This window comes from Anabrus simplex, chromosome 3 (assembly GCF_040414725.1).
Source record: "Anabrus simplex isolate iqAnaSimp1 chromosome 3, ASM4041472v1, whole genome shotgun sequence".
In the NCBI taxonomy this organism is placed as follows: domain Eukaryota; kingdom Metazoa; phylum Arthropoda; class Insecta; order Orthoptera; family Tettigoniidae; genus Anabrus; species Anabrus simplex.
In genome coordinates this window covers 49238424-49261954 of record NC_090267.1, presented here as the reverse complement: position 1 = coordinate 49261954, position 23531 = coordinate 49238424, and the positions used below count along the sequence as shown (strand labels likewise).

The window sequence follows — 23531 nt, the reverse complement described above, 5'->3', positions numbered from 1 at the left end:
TTATTGCCCATGTAGCTAAGATATTTGAGAGAGTGTTGGAAGGAAGACTGAGGAGGAAGCTAGAAGGAGAAATGGAAGAAGAACAGTATGGTTTTAGGAAAGACAGATCAACGTTTGACCTGATCTTTACATTAAGACATGATAGAGAAAAAATGGTAGTTTGGAAAAGACATAGTGATGACATTTATTGACATTGTGAAGGCTTATGACAGTGTGCCCAGACAGTTGGTATGGGACACATTAAGGGAAAAACAAGTTAACACAGTGGAAGTGGAAATGATAAAAGCCATGTACAAAAATTGTGTCAGTAGTGTGAAGACAGGAAAAGCAAAATGGTTTAGAGTTGAAACTGGTCTCAGACAGGGAAGTGTACTGTCCCCCATACTATTCATCATAGTCATGGATGAAATTCATAAGAATATTAACTAGAGATTCAGAATACAGGCAACAAAAGCCATGTTGTTTGCAGATGATATAGTGAAATGGGGTGAGGATGAAACGGAAGTGCAAAAACAAATAGATGTATGCAATCAAGAGATAGAAAAATTTGGGATGAAAGTAAGCACAGAGAAAAGTGAAACAGCAATGATGACTAGGGGGAGGAAGGAAGGAAGGAAGGAAGGAAGGAAGGAAGGAAGGAAAGAAGGAAGAGGAAAGATAAAACTGAATGATAAAATTCTGGAAGTGGTTAAAAGTTTCAAGTACTTGGGAAGTGTGATCACAGAAGATGGAAAGATTACCGAGGAAATTGGAAAAAGAATACAACAAGCCAAACAGCTTCTACCAGAGTGTAAGGGGTATTTTGTGGAACCAAGATGTCCCGAAGAAATGTAAGAAAGTATTATATTCAACCTATTATGAACCCATACTAACCTATGCAGCTGGATCGTGGACTACAACAGAATGAGAAGAGAGTAGAATACAGGTAGCGGAGATTAAATTCGTAAGAGGTATCGAGGGCAAGACCAGAAAGGATAGAATTAGAAATGAAGAGATAAGGAAAAGGACAGAAATCTTGAAACTTCAAGACAGGATAGAACAACAAAGCTAAAGTAGTATGGGCATATGATGAGAATGGGAGAAGAGAAAGTGCCAGAAAAAGTTTTTTCAGAGAAGTTAACAGGAAAAAGACCACAAGGAAGACCCCAAAGAGGTGGACAGATTCAGTGTGGGAGTGCATAGAGAAGAGGGGAGGAAAACCAGAAAATGTACTTAAAAAAGGAGAAGAGTGGTGGAGGGAGAGGCAGCAATGGAGGTCCTGGATTCACAACCTGACCTGGGAAGCTGGAAATGGGAAATGAAGACGATGATATACGGGGTAAGAACAGTAGGAGGTGGACCAAGGTATGAACATGACAAGTAGATTAGAGCAGATGTAGGATGCAGTACTTATATAGAAATGAAAAGATTAGCACAGAATAGGGTGGAATGGAGCACTGCATCAAACCAGTCTATGGACTCATGACTCAAACAACAACATGAACTAACTGATATGAAAATATTCCCATAAGCAAAGTTATTTATCTTGCCAGCCAGTGTTTCAGTGGTGATGAGGACAGCTAAAGACATAAATTCAAGTGATTTAACAACAGAGTTATATTAAACATATACAAATCTATTAGATCCACTAATTCAATACACTATTTATTCAGTAATGGTTATTGCCTGACAGCAAATACTAGTATTTGTCCACTTAGTGAACATCTTCAGCTAAAGACTTTCAGTACTAAACCATTTATACTGAATTATTAAAAGAGAACAATGGAATTAAAATCCCTGGGAAAATTAGTATCTATATATTTTAAAAATGTATGAACACTAAAGTCAGTCAGTCCAGCAATTCTATCCGGTCGATTTCCTTCATTCTTTTTTTAACGGAAAGGTATTCATGCACAGATTTGTCATCAGGTACTATAAATCACTTAACTTCCCGCCTTCCTCAAATTATTTGATTTTTTCAATTTTTTGTCTCTTTGAAGCAATCACATCTTTGGTTCTAATTGAGGTATGGAGTTCATTTTGGCCTAAGAACACTCAGTGGATGAAGCTCTTTCATTTCAGCTCTTAATTATTCAAATTGGTTGATTCTGAGGAACGTTATGAGTGCACATTCAATTTGACGTCTCATTTCTTCAACGCTTTTTCTTATTGAAGCAATCATATCTTTCGTTCAAACGCAGTTTGTTTTGGTCTAAAAACGCTCAGTGGATCAAGCGCTTTCTTTTGAAGTAATAACTACTTAAATTGGTAGGTTCTGAGAAAAGTTATGAGTACATTTGTCTCCATGACGAAGATCTTTGAAGGACTTTCTAACAGTTCGGCGTGTAGTGTTGTTCCAAGGAACGTTTAATTCAATTTCTTTGTGTGATTTATCTTCAAGTGTTTTGTTGACATAATATTACATTCTATTACCACAGCAGATCATATGTATTTCATTAACTCGAAACTTTGCAAATACATCCGTGAGGATAGTAACAAACAACACCATATTTTGTACATTGCAGGCGGAGCCAGTGGGAAACTGCTAGTATGACTTATTAAAATCTAGAATGAAACACCAAATTAAAATATGAATAGAAAGTGCATCTATAAATTTAATTTGGTGTTTCGTGATCTTTTCTCTTGGTGATCTTTTCTCTTGATCTTTTCTAACAGCTTCCGGGCATGTGCCAACAGCATTATGTTGTTGGAGATGTTCAATAAATTTCCAATTTCTTTGCAATCATTTAAGAAGAGGCTAGGAAAACAACAAAGAGGGAATCTGCCACCTTGGTGGCTGCCTTAAATGCAGATCAGTAGTGATTGATAGACTCATGCCCCTATATTTTCCACATTTCCACATTTTAGGTCAGGTCAGGAGCAATCCTGGGTACCATATGTGACAGTAGATGGATCTATCTGCAACTGTCCAGCTGAGAGTCAGGTGGCCAGTACCAAACAAGAGGTCTGATGAAACTTTAGTTTAGAAAATGACACATAAATTCATCAAAGTGTTAGATTAGTAGATGTGACAGGGGACTGCCAAAGACTAAGGGAGATTACCCCAACAGAAATTCCTCTGCAGTGCCAACTGCACCAAGGTAAATGAATGTTGCTTTCAAAACTTATCAGAAACTAACTTAAAACAATGGTATATGCTTCCAAAGCACAATTCTGAATTGATGATGCTTGTTATCTAAAGGGATCCAAAATCCAGGTCAACAGTCCCTCATAATGGTACTTATCACTAGTAAAGTAGAACCATGGTATTTCTCATGTAGTGGTGTTAATTACAAGTAACATAAATTCACGGTGTGCCTCACATTGTTGTATTATTCACAGGTAATGCACAGATAATGCAGACCTATGGTGTTTCTCACATAATGGCACCACTCATAGGCAACGCAAACCCATGGTGTTCCTTACATAGTGGGTAGGCCTACTAATCACAGGCAATGCTCAGACCCATAGTGTTCCTCGAAACGCAGACCCATGATATCCATAACCAGATGCTGAAACACCCCAGCGAGGATAGCCTCGTTTTATCTACTTGGGGTGTTCAACCAAACCTGGACAAAGGTGAACCTCCATCATTGTGGCAGATACTATACACGGGCACTGTAAATCCATAACGATCCATCCACAGACCCATGATATTCGTCACATAGTGGTACTAATCGCAAGAAAAGTCAACTCATGGCATTCCGTGCATGATGGTACTAATCACAGGTAACTTCATGGTTCAAAATTCAGCATCCCTTGGTCGACTCTTTTAGTAACCTCTTACGACAGGCAGGGGATACCGTGGGTATATTCTTCGTCTACGTCCCCCACCCATAGGGGGTTGTGTATCTGGTATGTTTGCTCAAGTCTGCCGGCAAGCTGGTTAAGGCCCCCTGTCTGCCACGTGGGAGTATCACCTCTCCACTTGCAACGACGGCATAGCAGGTTCATGGAATTTGAAGTGCAAAGGTGGCAATAGAACTCAACGATGCTTCAGCTACAAACAAAAGAAAAAGAAGGAAAAAAAGAATCAAGAGGGCCGCGATCTAACTGTCCATATATACTACAGACCAGTGCAACCACTGCCATTTAATTTAAACCTATTTTTACCTATTTCAATAATGTATAAAATACCTTTGAATTTGCTACAAATTTAATTTCCTTAAATATTTAGTTTTGAAATGTAAACCAATTGTGGGTGATGCAGCTTTCTTATTGTCATTTTTGGATTTAACACACTTAACACCATAAAAATAAGGTAAATTCATTTTTAAAGTTTTTGTATCGTTGGCCTGTGAATTATTCATGTCATGTTAGTAAAGTTCATGCATTTTAACATGATAATAACTCTTTTTCAGGTCAAATGATCTACATGGATAGCTGGCGAATGATGATGTATTTGGGGACTCCTGTCATGCCAGACCTCAACTCTCTCATCACGACTGGCCTCTACATCAATGACCTTTCCATGCACGACTTCAGCAGGTATGCAACTTTTTATGATGCATTTTTCTGTAATAATTATAAGGCCACAATGGCTTTCCTATCCTATCGCCACCATAAGACATATCTGTGACAATGCAATGTAAAGCAAATTATAATAAATAAGAAGACCAGGAAACGTTTTCATTTCAATAGTGTTCACATCTTGTGTGCGGCCATTTGACTGAATGGTCAGTCTACTGACCTTCAGTTCAGAGGGTCCCGGATTCGATTCCCAGCAGGGCCTGAGATTTTAACTGTTTGTGGTTAATTGCCATGGCTCTTGGACTAGGTGTTTGTGTTTGTTCCCACCACATTCTTCTTCTTATTCATGCAACACACTACATCTCCAACCAGCAGAGAAACAAAGAGAGTAAATACATCCCTCCACAGAGGGTCAGCATCAGGAAGGGCATGTGGCCATGAAACTGGGCCAGATACACATGTGCGACACAGTTCACACCCACAACCCCATCAGTGTAGGAAAAGTAGAAGAAGAAGAAGAAGAAGAAGAAAAAGAGGTGGAGGAGGAGTGTTCATGTCTTGTAGCTCTGAACAAGTACGATGATGATGATGATGATGATGCTTGTTGTTTAAAGGGGCCTAACATCTAGATCATCAGCCCCTAATGGAACGAAATGAGACGAAATGTAATGATAATTTAAAAGTCCAAAATTATCCACTGACCAGAATTCAAAACATGATGATGAAGAATGTATGGATGAATATGAATTTAAGACAATAAGTGGATCTGACCCGCAATGCCCCACCTTCCCAGAAACTATCTGAAAACAATAGTATTACTGACCAAGGGACTGCTTCTAGAGCACATTCTTGAAACGATGATGGTTGATGTCTAAAGGGGTCCAAAATCCAGGTCAGTGGCCCCTCATAATGCTACTTATTGCTAGTAAAGTTGAACCATGGTATTTGTCATGTTGCGGTACTAATCAAAAGTAGCGTAGACTCACGGTGTTCCACACATTATGGTAATACTCACAAGTATGTTCATCGCATAGGTAACGCAGACCTATGGTGTTACTCACATAATGGCGCCACTCACAGGCAACACAAACCAATGGTGTTCCTCACATAGGTGTACTAATCACGGGCGCCAGCATTCCCGTGGTGTTCCTCAGAGGCAACGCAGACCCACGGTGTTAATCATATAGCGGTACTGATCACAGGTACTGTAAACCCACAGTGAAGCCGCTCTCTGCTGCTACTAATCACAAACCTGTTGTGTACCTAACATAGTGGTACTATTACATAAAATCAGCTTCATGGTCCGTATCGCACTTCAATAGATTCACAATTAAGTATTTATTTATTTTCCACCTAGTCGATACAATGATTGCTTAAGGCAATTTTTAATGGTCAAAAGTGGTACATGTTTCGTATATTATCAACATCTTCAGCCACATAACACTGTTTAGATGAAAAATATATAAAATTGACAAAGTAATGCTTTAGAGGAAGTGTCCTTAAAATTAACATAAGATTGACAATCTTTAAGGACACTTCCTCTAAAGCATTACTTTGTCAATTTTATATATTTTTCATCTAAACAGTGTTATGTGGCTGAAGATGTTGATAATATACGAAACATGTACCACTTTTGACCATTAAAAATTGCCTTAAGCAATCATTGTATCGACTAGGTGGAAAATAAATAAATACTTAATTGTGAATATAGTGGTACTACTCGCAAGTAAAGGCGACCCATGGTGTTCCCCATGTGATGGTACTAAACACAAGTAGTTTCATGGTTCTAATACAATCATCCCTTGGTCGCCCCTTTCAGTTGCCTCTTACGACAGGCAGGGGATACTGTGGGTGTATTCTTCATCTGCGCCCCCCACCCATACGGGGTAGAGAGAGAGAGAGAAAAGGAAGGGATCCGTCACTTCGAAAAATGAAGTAACAGACGAAGAAAGGCAAGGGCCATGAAGGGCGAGAAAATGAAAGACTCCCTAGGCCTCGAATGCTCTAATACCGTTGGGGTCAGAAAAGAATAAGAGTTGACCGAGGGAGGTAGGACAGGATAGATGAAAGTGAGGAGCCTGGCACAAGTAAGTGGAAGCAATGCCAAGACTCAGCTAAGGGCCCCATGGTCGCCAACCCACATACCCACGTTCCCACGTTGAGAGCTCCTGGGGCTCCTCTTAGTTACCTCTTACGACAGGCAGGAGATACGTGGGTGTATTCTTCATCTGCGTCCCCTACCCACAGGGCTGAACAAGTACATCTTTGATAATAATTGGTTTTTCTTTTTTTTTTTTTTTTGCTAGTGGCTTTACGTCGCACCGACACAGATAGGTCTTATGGCGACGATGGGATAGGAAAGGCCTAGGAGTTGGAAGGAAGCAGCCGTGGCCTTAATTAAGGTACAGTCCCAGCATTTGCCTGGTGTGAAAATGGGAAACCAAGGAAAACCATCTTCAGGACTGCCGATAGTGGGACTCGAACCTACTATCTCCCGGATGCAAGCTCACAGCCGTGTGCCTCTACGCGCACGGCCAACTCACCCGGTAATTGGTTCTTATATCACTGAGTTTCATATTTGTCCACTGCAAATTTAATTATTTTCATAAGGTAGATTATGGGACACTACTGGGAAAAATGAGAAAAATTGTACTAGAAGAAAGAGTGCCTATATTTCTTGATATTAGAACTCAGAGAATTGGAGTCGGTGAAACTTAATCTCATCCTGTAATTGTTAAGAGCGGAATTCCTTAAAGCAATATTATTGGACCTTTATGTTTTCTTATACAGTAGTTTTTAAGATTCTGATTCAATACTGTACAATAAAACTTTCAACAAAGGAACAATATTAGGCCTACATACACATTACAATTAAATAGAAGTAAGGTGTAATTACACAATTAAAAGTCGTGTAGTATTTGACTACACACTAAAAAACCAAACTAAAGAGACTGCCAGATTGATGAATGTGCATGGCAAGTGGGCAAATTATACCTCAGTGTCTATGATCTCGTCAAAAGATATATACCCCAGCTACCCTTCCTCAGAGCAAACGCAAAGTGTCCACTACTTGCTGTGGCACTATACAAATCAGTTAACTGCGACGAACAACATTTTTTTGCGTATTTCAACATATATCTTTAAACATTTTTTAAAGAATCTAAAGGAAAGAATTAGCTGATAAGACAACAGGGCTTGTAAAAATGGTTTGCTTTAATAATTCTTAGTTTCAGCTAGCTAAAATGGAATACAAATGTAATTCTTTCTCCACAAAGTAGAGTGGCGACAGCTACCCTAATTGCCACTTCTGGATATCTGACATGATGTTTACTGTTTCTAGTGCAGATTTTCATGCTGATTTTAAATGTGAACACCGTTTTGCTCTACCATGTCAGGTTTTGAAAATTTTGACAAATTTATTTTTCATGAAACAGGGTTCATTGAAAATTTCATTGTTTTTTTTTCTTTTTTTGGTTATTTTTTGTACAAAGCTGTATATTTTTATTTGCTTCTTTTTATTGTCAGTGACAGTGACAGTGACAGTGACAGTGACATTATGACATCCAGAGGTTGCATAAATTCACCAGATCTGTTTTTCTACGTATGCAACTATGTAACAAACAAATCCAATATGTGCATTTGCACAAACCTTAGTTCAAGCCATTTTCATTAGTACTGCATGTATCAATCAGTGTTCTAGTAAAACTTCTGTCTGAGAGTTGTCTTCCTTCATACAACATTAAACATATGTAAATGGTTGATGTTGTATATCTCAAGAACGGTCGGTGATAGAGATAAATGGTTTGCATATTTTGAATCAGCATGTATCAGTTGCCTTAAAACACATTTTGGCTACCAAGATATTGGCCAAAAGTCATTTTTTGTTGATGAGTGGTAATCTATTAATCCTTCTAACCCTCCATTTCTATTTATTTAATTCTCAATGAGGTTTGAAATGAAGTAATAATTTGTATATACTGTATCTAAGTGGCATTTGTGTAACTGTCTTACTTTGTAATTATGAGTGCAGAGACCTGATGCTGGCTGGCACTCAGCAGTCGGTGGAGCTGAAGTTGGCGTTGGACCAGGAACAGCAGAAGTCCAAGAAACTGGAAGAGTCCATGAGGAAACTCGATGAGGAAATGAGGCGGACAGACGAGCTGCTGTACCAGATGATCCCCAAACAGGTGGCAGACCGGCTTCGGAAAGGAGAGAACCCCATTGATACGTGTGAGGTAGTTATGTAGTTTTTACGCTAGAGATGATGTAACATTTGTGCATGTATCAGTGCTGCAGTTGGGAAAAAGAGGAAAAGAGACTAATGGGTAATGGATAAATGAAGTAAATTCCAAAGATTCCAGTTGATCTCATAGTAAACTTCTTTAACAGGGTTCTGAAGCTGGTATCCTGTTACTTCAGAAGATCCTCTCCCCGATTGCAACCACAGCTGTAAATAAGGCAAGGGCTTAAAATTAACAGTAGTGGTCTAACTCTGTGTAAGAAAGTTAGTCCACCAGTGCAGCCCACCGAAGAACTTGCCTATCCTAGCATGATTGTTGAGTATCACTGAATACACTTTCTTTTAGTAGATTAATGATTTAGATAAGGTCAGAAACAGTACATTCAGAATCTACTGATTCTTAATTTCAGTGGCTCAGAGCTTTCTTTACAAAAATATATTATCAACAAAATGAGCAAATTTTGATTCTCTTGTAAACATGTCAGAATATTATTTTAGTTTATAAATTCATCAAAATAAATATTTAAGTAAAGGAATGAGGGAAGGCTGCAGTTTGTTCGCCCTCTCTTTTAATGTTTGTATAGAACAGGCAGTAAAGGAAATCAAAGAAGAATTTGGAAAAGGAATTACTAAGGAGAGGAAATCAAAACCCTTAGATTTCATAGGTTATAATTTTCATTTCCGTTTTGATGTATAACTAATATAATAGGATTTGAGGGATGTTCCACCATTCAACACAATGTAAAATATTTGAAACTTATTAAGCAAAGACTGGTTTTGACTCCCTTGGAGTCATCATCAGTTCTTGCAGAATAATTAAATCAAAGGGAATCTGGTGACAATCAACATGAGAATTGCCTAAATACATCTCAATAGGTTGACATAAAACATGTTGACAAATTATATACACAATGACATTGCCTAAATACATATCAATAGGTTGACATAAAACATAATGACAAATTATATGCACAATGACATGAAACGCTTGACGCTTTAAGAAAGTTTTTGGATCTGAGCTAAAAATACTGCCATGTGTTTGTAGAATATGGAACAGACTTGTTGGTCTTATTTTAATCAACTTGGAAACATATGAACTGGTTGAAATGAAACACATTTGACAATGAAACATATGACAAATATAGAAATTGCTTTTCTCTAGGTCACATAATCTTGCAGTGCTTTTGCACAGTATGGATCAAACTTGTCGGTCTTGTGGAGAGCTGTTGTTAAGAATAATTGGTAGTTAAAATTACTGAGGGGATGGGGGAACATCCTTCGTTATGGAACATTTGCTTTTGAATTTGAAACTGTCGTCTACTATTGTTGTTGATGTAAGAACTGATGATGGTATGGCCTTGGTTTATGGCACCGTATTGTAAAGATGGATGCCTGAGGAAAAAGGAAAAGAAAAGAAATGAGAAACTAATGTGTGTGTTCGGGTTTAATTATAAAGTGATTTGAATAGTACTTACTCCCTTGTTCCCGCTCGCGTTCACCTGTTGTTAGAAGAGTAGGATGCACTCTGTTCAACTGTGTTGGTGTGCGTGGTGCTTACTGCTGGCTAGGAGAGGGCAGGAGAGAGGGGGGAAGGGTGGTGGTTTGCTTTGGGTTGTTTGTGGTGTGGAGGGGGTGTGCGAGAGTGGGGGAGTGATTCATTGTTGCACCGTTCTGCCTAGATATGTCTTGAGGATAAGGGGATGAATGGCCTTGTAAAGAATGTTTTTTTTTTTCAGATTGTGATTAAAATTGACTTTTTAGTCTAACAACATGTAAAACATTTCCTTGATATTGAGTAGAGGTCCCTTTTCCATGGTTTCAATAATTTGTAGGTCCTTGTCTATATCAGAAAAATTATGATTGGACTCGTGCATGTGTAGACCCATGGCTGAATGTCTGTTATGTTTGACTGCATTAATATGTACGATGTACCTGGTGTTAACTCTCTTGGTGCCAGGCGGTAGTGCGAGCATCCACCCTTTAAATTGCCAGAGCCGATCTGGTCGGCCGTTAACAATCCAGTCGGAAGTTGCCAGAGCCGATTACATCGGCCGGCTTAAAATTCTGTGATATACGTAATTTTGAGGCAACCTATAGTGAAGTGCATACTTTTGTTACAACCTGTAGTAAAGGGGCTACACGTCATTGTGTGCCTGGCCTTGCTTTGGCAGTTCTAAGAGGGTGTTATACCTTTCACAAGAGTCGTTTCCTGTGTTTACAAATACCGCTAACCGGTCAGTAAGAGATTGCTCCTTGCAGTGAGTGGTTTTGGAAAATGGCATGTTATTCACGTGATAATTTTTCAGCAGGTATTGATGACAATAAATTAATGCAGTATTTAGAACAGTGCGAAGTTAACGCTGATGATTTATCGGATAGCGATAGGGAATTTAGTTCAGAGAGTAGCGACGAAATTATACCGGACACGTCCGCGGAATCACCGCAGCTAAAGGGGAGACGTTTAATTATGTCTAACAGCACTAAAGCTGCTCTGAATATGGTGGTAGATAAAACTAGTGATAATGAATATGATGATGATGATGATGATGTCTCTGGAGAACATTTTGTGGAAATTTGTCCCAATGAACCCGACAACATTCCTCAACCTCCTGTCTCCTTCAAGAAAGTTCTTGGACCTAAACATGCCCTACCGTCTGATTCTCCGCCCGTATCACACTTCTATTTACTTTTCACTTACTCTCTGCTAAACCTTATAGTCACATATAGTCCTCTATCATTACCTAAATGCCGGACTCCGCGGGCGAAGTGTAGCGTGCCTGCCTCTCACCCAGAGGTCATGGGTTCGATTCCCGCCCCGGTCAAGAATTTTCTCCTGGTCCTGAGGGTTGGTTCGAGGTTCACTCAATCTAAGTGACCCTAGGTGATTGCAATTGAGGAGATATCTGAGGGTAGGGGACCCCGGTCTGGAAAACCAAGAATAATTACTGAGAGGATCTGTCTCACTGACCATGATTCACCTCGTAACGTGCAGGTACCGAACTGAGCAGCGGTCGCTTAGTAGTTCAAAGCAAATCACGGCTTTAGTGCCATACATTTCTTAATTTCGTAAATTCTGTTGTATTGTAAAATTATTTTTCTAATATATACTACAACCGAAAACGAGAAACTACTTTTTCTGAAAACAAAAAAACTATAATATCAACTACTATTTTTTACTTATTTAATAATTCAGAATTATTTTAATACTGTGTTGTCCACACGTAGAAAATTTGTTGTCAGTATTTGCCAAACATCGATACATACACGCGAATTTTATCGGTGAGTAAAATTGTCTTGTTTTTATTAGTGAAATATGTTTGAATGATTATTTTTTACGTTTTTATTTTTCTCGTTCAAATTAGTTATTCTATAGAATTGTATTTAGAAATACATTATACATAATTACGTATATTCTTTTGTATCGTAAATTATTTTTTCAAAGTAGATATTGAGAGAGAAAGTGCGAAAATATTTTTCTCTTCCTAAAAATAAACGTTTTCGACAACTATAAATCAACAATAAAACGTCTTTGACTCTTTATATCACTCCAAACCAGTTTCTTATTCTACGTAGTCGATATGTAGAAAATTTCCTGCCGGTATTTGCTATACACCAGTAGATATACGCGAATTTTAAAATACATGTATTTCCACTGAAAACGGCCTGGCACTTTACAGTAGTAGAGTGGAGGCGGAGCTCTGGCCTCTTCCAGCTGATGGGGAGCGGCCGACTAGATCGGCTCTTGGCTCCAAGAGGGTTAAAGTACCTCCCTGTCTGTGAAATATAGCTTGCTAAACAGGACAGGCACTGTAATCTGTAAATGCCAGATTTGCCAAACTTGTCCAATTTATTCATGGTCCCTGGATTGTGGAAATGAGACAGATTGTTCTTGGTTGTCCTGAACACTATTTTTACCCCGTGATTATTAAATAGGTTTGTCATTTGGTAAACAGAATTGTTGTTGAAGGTGAAAACTGAAAATCTGCCCTTTTGCTTCTTTTCTTTAATAAGATTAGATCAAATAATATATAAATTCAAAACAAATCTAAATCTACTTTTATTAAAGAAAAGAAGCAAATGGAAAAGTTTCTTTGGTTTTCACCTTCAACAACGATTCTGTTTACCAAATAACAAACCTATTTAAAAAACATAAGCACCACACACACAAACACAGTCAAACAGAACGCATTCTACTCTTCTAACGGCAGGTCAATGCGAGCGGGAACAAGGGAGTAAGTACTATTCAAAACACGTTATAATTGAACCCAAACACACACATTAGTTTCTCATTTCTTTTCTTTTTCTTTTTCCTCAGGCATCCGCCTTTAACGATACAGTGCCATAAACCAAGACCATACCATCATCATTTCTTACATCAACAACAATAGTAGATGACAGGTTCAACTTCAAAAGTAGATGTTCCAAAACGAAGGATGTTCCCCCATCCCCTCAGTAATTTTAACTACCAATTATTCTTAACATCAGCTCTCCACAAGACTGACAAATTTGATCCATACTGTGCAAAAGCACTGCAAAATTATGTGACCTAGAGCAAAGCAATTTCTATATTTGTCATATTTCATTGTCAAATGTGTTTTATTTCAACTAGTTCATATGTTTTCAAGTTGATTGAAACAAGACCAACAAATCTGTTCCATGTTCTACAAATACACAGCAGTATTTTTAGACCAGATCCAAAAACTTTCTTAAAGTGCCAAGCATTTCATGTCATTGTGTATATAATTTTGTCATTGTTTTATGTCAACCTATTAAGATGTATTTAGGCAATTCTCATGTTGATTGTTATCAGATTCCCTTTGATTTAATTGAAATGAAATGAAATGACGTACGGCTTTTAGTGCTGGGATATCCCAGGTCGGGTTCGTCTCGCCAGGTGCAGGTCTTTTGATTTGATGCCCGTAGGTGACCTGTGCGTCGTGATGAGAATGAAATGATGATGAAGACAACACATACACCCAGCCCCCGTGCCATTGGAATTAACAAATTTAGGTTAAAATCCCCGACCCGGCCGAGAATTGAACCCAGGACCCTCTGAACCGAAGGCCAGTACGCTGACCGTTCAGCCAACAAGTCGGACTTGATTTAATTAATCTTCAAGAACTGATGATGACTCCAAGGGAGTCAAAACTGGTCTTTGCTTAATAAATTTCAAATATTTTACATTGTGTTGAATGGTGGAACATCCCTCAAATCCTATCATATACCCTTAGATTTGTCGATGATATTGTTATTTTATCCGAGTATGCAGAAGATTTTGAGAAATTGCCGAATGGCATGGACAGTCCTGTGGAAGGGGTAGAAGATTAAAATAAATAATTGCAAACCAAAAGTAATGAAGCGCAGTCGAACGAAGTCAGGGGATGATGATGATAATGATGGAATGTGGCCTCTGGAGAGGCCGGGTGCAGGTCTTTTGATTTGACACCCATAGGTGACTTGCGCGTTGTGATGAGGATGAAATTATGGTGAAGACAGCACGTACACCCAGTCTCCGTGCCAGAGGAATTAACCAATCATGGTTAAAATTCCCAACCCTGCCAGGAATCAAACCCAGGACCCCTGTGACCAAAGGCTAGCATGCTAACCATTTAGCCATGGAGCCAGACATGAAATCAGGTGATGCAGGAAATATTAGAATAGGAAAGGAAGTCTTAAAGAATATTGGTACTTGGGTAGTAAAATAACAAATGATGGCAGAATTAAGGAGGACTCAAGACGCAGACTAGCACAATCAAGGAAGACCTTTCGTAAGAAAAGACATTTGCTCACTTTGAACATCTATAAAGGAATTAGAAATATGTTTTTAAAGACTTTCGTCTGAAGCGTGGCATTGTATGGAAATGAAACATGAACAACAACTAGCACCAAAAAAAAAGAGAGAATAGAAGCTCTTGAAATGTGGTGATACAGAAGAATGCTGAAGCTGAGATGGGTAGATCAAATCATGTATGAAGAGATACTGAATCAATTTGGTGAGAGGAGATTAATTTGGCTAAATTTGATGAGAAATAGAATGATAGGGCACACATTAAGACACCCAGGACTTTTTTCAATTGGTTTTTGAGGGAAGTGTAGGCAGTAGGAACAGTAGGGGTAGATCAAGTGAAGGATGTAGTGTAGGATGTAGTAGTTATGTAGAAAGGAAACGGTTAGCACAGGATAGGGTGGCATGAAGAGCTGCATCAAACAGTCTATGGGCTGATGACTCAAACATAGAAAGACAAAAACAATCAAATGAATACATCGCAATGATACATCCGTGTCGGAAGAGGAAGAAAACACAATAGGATAAAGACAGTCTCTCTTCATCAGCTTTCACCATTCACTGAGGGGCCATATATAAGCTCTTGAAATGTGTTGTTCCAAAAGAATGCTGACGCTAAGATGGGTAGATCAAATCATGCATGAAGAGATACTGAATCAAACTGGTGAGACGAGATCGATTTGGTTAAATTTGACAAGAAGAGATAGAATGATAGTAAATGTCATCCATTGCGCAGAAAGAGACCTAAAGTTAGATATTTCATTTGTGAAATTTTTGTGGTTCTAAAATTGGCAGAAGATGCCGAGCATTAAAAAAAACAAATTCACGCTTCTAGGTGCAGTACGAGAGGGAATATAAGTGGGATTTTTTAAAATTCATTTATTGAAAAACACAAGGCAGTTACAATTGGTTTTTCCATATAGTTTCCTGCTTTGGCAATGCATTTTGTCTCAGTGTAAGGGCAGGCAGCTTTTTGATGCCCTCATCATAAAAGGAACAGGGTCTTGTCACCAGCCAATTGCACACAACGTCTTCCACACTCTCATCATCTTTAAATCGTTGCCCTCCTAGAGCTTCTTTAAGTGGTCTGAACAAATGGAAATCGCAGGGCGATAAGCCCGGGCTGTAAGGAGGAGGATGATGTAAGCCTCTGACAGACCTCCAAATATCTCATCTTCAAATTTTCGGTCGAAAGGCGAGGGACCCATCTGGAACATACTTTACGGAACTGTTGGTCATTTGTGATGATTGCTTGTGAGCTCCCAATACTGATTCTGACTTGTTCTGCAATGTCTGATACTCTCGCCAGTCGATCATTGCCAATAATGTATTTAACTGCACAAATGTTTTCATCTATAATGCTGGTATCGTGTGTCTGATTTTCCATACATTCTCGTCCTTCCTTGAACTTCTTATGCCAGGCAAACACACGCGTCCTTGACAATGTTTGATCACCGAACTGTGCAGTCAATCTCTGACAAATTTCCGTCGCTATAACTCCTTCACGAGCAAGGAATTATATAATTATGCGTTGCGCAGTGGAGGGATGCACCTTTTGCTCCAACATCGTGAGCGTTACTGATGAAACGACAGGATATATCTAACAGCATGCTCTCCCCACCCCTAACGGTCCCGCCTATGCATAGCAGAAGCGCGGGGCCAGTCCTACCAACTGTTCAGGAACAAAAATCCAGTTTATATTTGATCGACCTTTATATTTCAGAAGATATTAATTATTGACTGTTGCTATTAAGAAAACTGTATTTTGAGAAAGACGCAATTACAGCTTTCACTGATTATCTTACCAGTTGCACAAAGTTTTCATGACATCGAGTGGTGAAGACTCAAACTTAGATTTTTAAGAAGACCCATAGGTAGCGCAAGAAGTCGAAACACAGAAATGCAATTTTTACACCACAGACACATTCATTCAGCTCTGGTGTACAGTAAGTTTCTCTCATTGTTTGGCTGGCAAGCACGTCCAGCTTACCTGCCTCTTGTTGACTCATCACTTCTCGTTACACAGCGTAGCAACAGCAAGGGAATGCCCCCACTTCGCAGTTCAGTTCCGTGTGTTGGTCTGTCGCTCCAACTATTCTCGAGTTGCGAAGTCTTTCTTTAGGGTATAATTCTCATAATGCCTCCACATGTGTACACGGTAGAGGGAAGGATATTTATGTACGATAATTATGTGAAAACAGAGTCTTGCAGGGAAGTTGTTAGGCGATTTGTAACAAAATTTCCAGATGTACACCCTCCATACGAGAAACCGTGTGGAAACTCTTAAACAAATTGATAGGAACTTTTCTTTACTCAGTAAGAAGTGAAGTGTTAAAAAACGTGTACTTAATGAGGAAAATATAAATGAAATCACAGAGAGATTAGAACATACACCAACAAAATCCCTAAGACAACTTGGACAAGAAGCCAGGATTTCGAAGAGCTCAGCATGGCGGGCTACGAAAATGTTAAAATTGAAACCATCCGGAGAGAAACAGCCTCAATTATGGAAGACGAACTTATGCGTGTGAATTGGAGTTTCCTAAGGCGATGCCAGAAATGTATGGATACAGGAGGAGAACATTTCCAACATCTTCTGTCATAAGGTACGAGCTTATTTTCTTAATTCTTAATTAGTAGTTATCTTCATTCTTATTTTCTTAATTTTAATTGTTATCTCATGTCATGCACGGATAAAGTGAGGGAAGTGCTGTCCGTGTTGCTATGCTGCGGAGCGGGGAGTGATGAGTCAATGGTACCGAGCTCGATAGCTGCAGTCGCTTAAGTACGCCCAGTGCCCAGTATTCAGGAGATAGTGAGTTCGAACCCCACTGTCGGCAGCCCTGAAGATGGTTTTCCGTGGTTTCCCATTTTCACACCAGGCAAATGCTGGGGCTGTACCTTAATTAAGGCCACGTCCTCTTCCTTCCCACTCCTAGCACCTTCCTGTCCCATCATCACCATAAGACCTATCAGTGTTGGTGCGAAGTAAAGTAACTTGCAAAAAAAAAAAATTAGTCAATGGTGGGCAGATAAGCTGGGCACACCTGCCAGCCAACCGATGAGAGAAACTCACTTGATAATTTCCATCGCCGATTTTGGGCCGCTTTCCACACAGTGGGTCACATATGAAGATGTGAAGATTGTTCCTGTCTTTTTGTTTTCTCTCTATTTCTCCCTCTTTCCACATTGATCTGTTATTGTGATTTTCCTTTTTTTGTGTCCCTTTCATAGTTCCTATTCTTCTAAACATGATTTGAATTGCACTTTTTTGTTCCTTTACAGCACCTATTAAACAATTGAATACAAAGGTTGATCGGAAACAATGTGAACCGGGTATATGAGCGTTAGAGGGTTGGTCATACTGATAAATAATTTGAGAAAAATAGTTATCTCGTGCCGTTCTTATTATATCAGCTGGTGAAGTTTGCCAATCTGATCACTTCATGGGTGAATTCAAATGGGCTTTGCAAGGTGGTGTTGCTAAATCTGTACATATTAGACATGTTTGCAAAATTAATAACCAGTTCGATGGAAGGCAGTTCAGATTTAGAAAAGCTTACACCAGTGAAGCTCAATTTGTAGGATTCCAGCAAGATATAGCAAATATCTTGTATTCGGGAGGTCAAATGGACTGCATCACGACTGACCATCTAAGGCATTTGATAGGGTAGATCATGGGAGACTACTGGCGAAAGTGAGGGCTATTGGACTGGACAAAAGAGTGACTGAATGGGTGGCTGTATTTCTACAAAACAGAACATAGAGAATTAGAGTAGGTGAAGCATTATCTGATCCTGTAATCATTAAGAGGGAAATTCCTCAAGGCAGTATTATTGGACCATTACATTTTCTTATACTGTATATATAAATGATATGAGTAAAAGAGTGTAATCAGAGATACGGCTTTTGGGGGATGATGTTATTCTGTATAGAGTAACAAATAAGTTACAAGATTGTGAGCAACTGCAAAAAAAAAACCTGGACAATGTTGTGAGATGGACATCAGGCAATGGTATGATGATAAAATGGGGTTAAAAGTCAGGTTGTATCACGAATAAGAAATGTCCTCTCAGTTTTAATTACTGCATTGATGGGGTGAAATTTTGTTATGGCAATCACTGTAAGTACCTAGGTAATGTATGGAAAGATCTTAATTAGGGTAATCACATAAATTGAACTGTAAATAAAGGGTACAGATCTCTGCACATGGTTATGAGGTTATTTAAGGATTGTAATATGGATGTAAAGCAGAAGGCATATAAGTCTCTAGTAAAACCCCAACTAGAGTATGGTTTATGGGACCCTCACCAGGATTACATGATACAAGAACTGGAAAAAATCCAAAGAAAAGAGTAGTGTTACAAAAATGTTGCAAAGTTTGGGCTGGGAAGACTTTGGAGAAAGAAAACAAGCTGCTTGACTAAGTGGTATGTACAATGAATCAATAACAGTAAATTTCCACCTTTTTGATACTTATATTTGCATTAAGCAAATCAATCAATCAATCAATCAATCAATCAATCAATCAATCAATCAATCAATCAATCAATCAATCATATACAGAACATGTTTCATTCCATTTGGAACATCTTCAGCTGTATTACAATGCTTAGGTGAAATTACAAAGTATTTATCTTCCTAAGGTCATCTTAATAAGTACCTTGTTTAACTTAAAATCTATGTGAATTTAAAAAATTGAAATAAATTAAAATCAATGTGGATGATTGAATGGGGTGGTAAAATGGGAGGGAAATGGATTTGCAGTAGAAGTCCGTTATAGCGAGTACGTCATACAACGAGAACCCCGTTATAATGATAATTGTTGTCCGTCCCTTCAGAAGTTCCTATATTAAACTGTGTATTATCCTTCGGTTACAGTGAGAGCCCTATCACTGATGCATCTGTTATTACGAGCGATTATGCGCACACAATTTTTTCCGTTACCAATATTTATGCACCCAGTCATTATACTGCATGCGATCGATCATCTTCAGTATCATTTACCCTCTATGCCCACTAGCGAGCTCTCTCGTCGACATCGGAGTCGATTAGTAATACCCGTCGACTGCTCTTCCGCAAAGAAAATGAAAATGAAGGAGGAGAACATGTTATCATAATAAATGCATAAATAACGTGTGCGATAACAGTTGTGAACTCGTTAAAGATAAAGTCTGTAGATTATCTGAAAACAAAAAAGTATGTGTTTCTTTGTTTTAAAAGGAGACTCCATATACCAATTTTCACGTCTGTAACGTCTACAGTTTTTGAGATGTAAGTATCCCCATGAAAAGGATTCAACTCCTTTTCCACTTATTTTTACTCCCCTTAAGTGGATTTTCTGAAAAGTTTCTTTATTTGTAATGGAGATTCCAAGTACCAATTTTCACATTTTTAAACTATCAAGTTTTTGAGCTGTAGATGTACTGATTCCATCAGTCAGTCAGTCAGTCAGTCAGTCAGAACATGTTATTCTATATATAGCCTAGCAAATGTACCCGTGCTTTGCTACGGTATTCTACATTGTATATGGACATTGAAGTAAATTACTGTACATGCAGAGTATAAGATTTTTAAAATTTCATGTCTCTTAGTGTTATCCAAGAATCAGCATGGGGAGGTCCCCATACATTGTTACCATTGTAAAGTGCAAGTTGCAGAGTTGTGATGATAACGGCAGGCTCACTTGCCTACTGCCATTCACAATCAAGTTGGGAAGTTTTCATTATAATAGAAGGCCCCCTTGTCTACTGTGTAGTCACAAAATTGATTTAGGGTGTTTTCATTACAATGTCAGGCCCCCTTTCCTACTTCCAGTTTTGAAGAAAATTGCATTCTCCCTTTTCCTTCTGCCAGTCAAATTGAGAATGCCAGTTACACAGGAGTTGGAGAAGGACCCCATTCCTACCATCAGTCAAAGTCGATGTGGGGATTACAATAGTAGACACCCTCCTGCTGAGAGTCATTACCGATTTGTAAAGTATTAATTATAATGGCAGACACACCCCTTCTAAAACACTACAAATTGACTTTAATGAACATATATAGATCAACATACAAAAGTATATGCATGTTTACAATATTGCAGACATTCATTTATAGATGAACTGCTGCTAAACAGTATGATATATCGACAAACAGACCGCACCATAAGACGCCACTTTTAGTGGTATAAATGGTTGTTGATCCTATGACATTTTCTCGTACCTCCTCTATTTATGGGTTAGACTGAGTTAGAAACTTTGAATAGGGAGAAATTTGGGTAACATTTTCACACACTGCGTTACTTTTTGGATACTTATGTGACAGCTAGAAACATAGAATTTGGCTCACATATGGCTACTTGGAGGGCCAGTGTTCATGCCGAATTTGATGATTCTGTCTTTCATATAAGTGTGTCAAACTATGAATTATATGTGTAAAAACTGCAAAATGTAAGTGCAATCGAGGAACACAGCCAAATCTAACATATAAGAGATACAGATACGATAAAAAGTCATAGGACTGAAGTTGTAGATCACTCCATATTGAATGGAGATTGTGCCATCTGTTTTGTGATACAACTTACCATTTAACCATGAAATACTCATACATCGAAATGAAGGTCTGCACTGTCATTAAAATTGCCTCCATATTTTTATATTTTCTGATGGTTAAAAGTGAAAATGTAAACATCTTGGATTTTTTCCATCAGTTACAGCGTAAACCTATAATTTTTCCACCGGGCGAGTTGGCCGTGCGCGTAGAGGCGCGCGGCTGTGAGCTTGCATCCGGGAGATAGTAGGTTCGAATCCCACTATCGGCAGCCCTGAAGATGGTTTTCCGTGGTTTCCCATTTTCACACCAGGCAAATGCTGGGGCTGTACCTTAATTAAGGCCACGGCCGCTTCCTTCCAACTCCTAGGCCTTTCCTATCCCATCGTCGCCATAAGACCTATCTGTGTCGGTGCGACGTAAAGCCCCTAGCAAAAAAAAAAATAATAATAATAATAATTTTTCCAAATGTAATATTCTAGCTTGTCTGGCAGATTGTGCGCCATCTTGATTTTGGGGAAAGGGGTAAAAATTAGGACTTTCAGGAAACGAAAGCTAAAATGTATGCAGATAGTCATTATTACACTTGAAACAGATAACTGTTACAAAAATTTTGCCAAATAGTCAATCTACAGACACACGGCTATTACGATTTTCTTTATATAGATAAGTATCATAATAAAAATATTTCAACCCCTATTACACTTTCTTTCAAGCCCCCTTAGGTGGATTTTCCAAAAACAAAAAAATATGTGTTTCTTTATTTTTAAAGGAGATTCCAAATATGGTACCAGTTTTCATATCTGTAACATCTTCTGTTTTTGTGATATAAGTATCCTCATAAAAGGTATTCAACCCTTTTTTCGCCATTTTTACCCCCCCCCCCCCTAAGGGAATTTAAGATATGAGTTTCTTTATTTTTGAAGTGGATTCCAAATACCAAGTTTTACATCTGTAAACTGTTAAGTTTTTAAGATATAGATGTACTCATTTTAACATGTATTCAGAATTATTTGATAAGATAATCAGCTATGTGGGAAAAATCATGGAAAGGAATGTGATTGTAGCGGGAGATCTTAATTTACCAAATGTCAATTGGGAAGGAAATGCGATGACAGGAAGCATGACCAACAAATGGCAAATAAGTTAATATGGGAAGGACAGGTGATTCAGAAAGTGACGGAACCAACTAGAGGGAAAAATATCCTGGACATGGTGCTGATAAAACCAGATGAGCTCTATGGAGAAACTGAAGTAATAGATGGTATTAGTGATCATAAAGCTGTTTTTGTCATAGTTAAAAATAAATGTGATAGAAAGGAAGGTTTTAAAAGTAGGACTATTAGGCAGTACCATACGGCTGATAAAGCAGGCATGAGGCAGTTTTTAAAAAGTAAATAATTATGATCGGTGGAAAACGGTAAATAAAAATGTAAACAGACTCTGGGATGGGTTTAAAGCAAATGTTGAGGAATGTGGAAAAGTGTTTGTACCTGAAAAGTGCTAAGAAATGGTGAAGATGCACCTTATTATAATAGAGAAATAAAGAGACTAAGAAGGAGGTGCAGATTGGAAAGAAATAGAGTCAGAAATGGCTGTGGAAGTAAAGAGAAATTGAAGGAACTTACTAGGAAATTGAATCTAGCAAAGAAGGCAGCTAAGGATAACATGATGGCAAGTATAATTGGCAGTCGTACAAATTTTAGTGAAAAATGGAAGGGTATGTATAGGTATTTTAAGGCAGAAACAGGTTCCAAGGAGGATCTTCAAAAGGCAGAAGTATTCAGTCAGCAGTATGTAAAGATGGTTGGTTACAAGAAAAATGTCCAGATAGAGGAGGTGACTAATGCTAAAGAAGTATTAAAATTCACATATGATAACAATGATATTTACAATAAGTACAAAAGTTGAAAACTAGAAAAGCAGCTGGAATTGATAAGATTTCTGGGGATATACTAAAAACAATGGGTTGGGATATAGTACCATTTCTGAAGTACTTATTTGATTATTGTTTGGTTGAAGAAGCTATACCAAATGAATGGAGAGTTGCTATAGTAGCCCCTGTATATAAAGGAAAGGGTGATAGACATAAAGCTGAAAATTACAGGCCAGTAAGTTTGACATGCGTTGCATGTAAGCTTTGGAAAGACATTCTTTCTGATTACATTAGACATGTTTGCAAAATGAATAACTGGTTCAATAGAAGGCAATTCGGTTTTAGGAAAGGTTATTCCACTGAAGCTCAACTTGTAGGATTCCCTCAAAATATAGCAGATATTTTGGATTCTGGAGGTCAAATGGACTGTATCGCGATTAGATAGATAATGCCTTTATTGGTGGCGAAGTTTTGGCTCAAGGCCCTCTCTTACACTTAACCACTAGATGAGTATACATATACATAACTTATAATTTCGAATACAAATAAAACAAATAATAATAATAATAATAATAATAATGAAAGAATCCTTAATTTTAAAATACACAAAATAACGTACACTTAAATTATGTAACTGCAGTAATCCA

At 38.3% G+C, this 23531-nt stretch overlaps 1 protein-coding gene across 1 annotated transcript in view; it reads left to right on the top strand.

Moving 5' to 3' along the window:
* The window catches only part of Gyc88E (Guanylyl cyclase at 88E), an 814243-nt gene that overhangs the window by 708601 nt on the left and 82111 nt on the right, over positions 1 to 23531 (top strand). Inside the window, exons 9-10 of the mRNA XM_067144088.2 lie at positions 4341 to 4467; positions 8480 to 8684. Of these exons, the coding sequence (XP_067000189.2) occupies positions 4341 to 4467; positions 8480 to 8684 (332 nt within the window). The remainder of the gene's footprint in view (positions 1 to 4340; positions 4468 to 8479; positions 8685 to 23531) is intronic.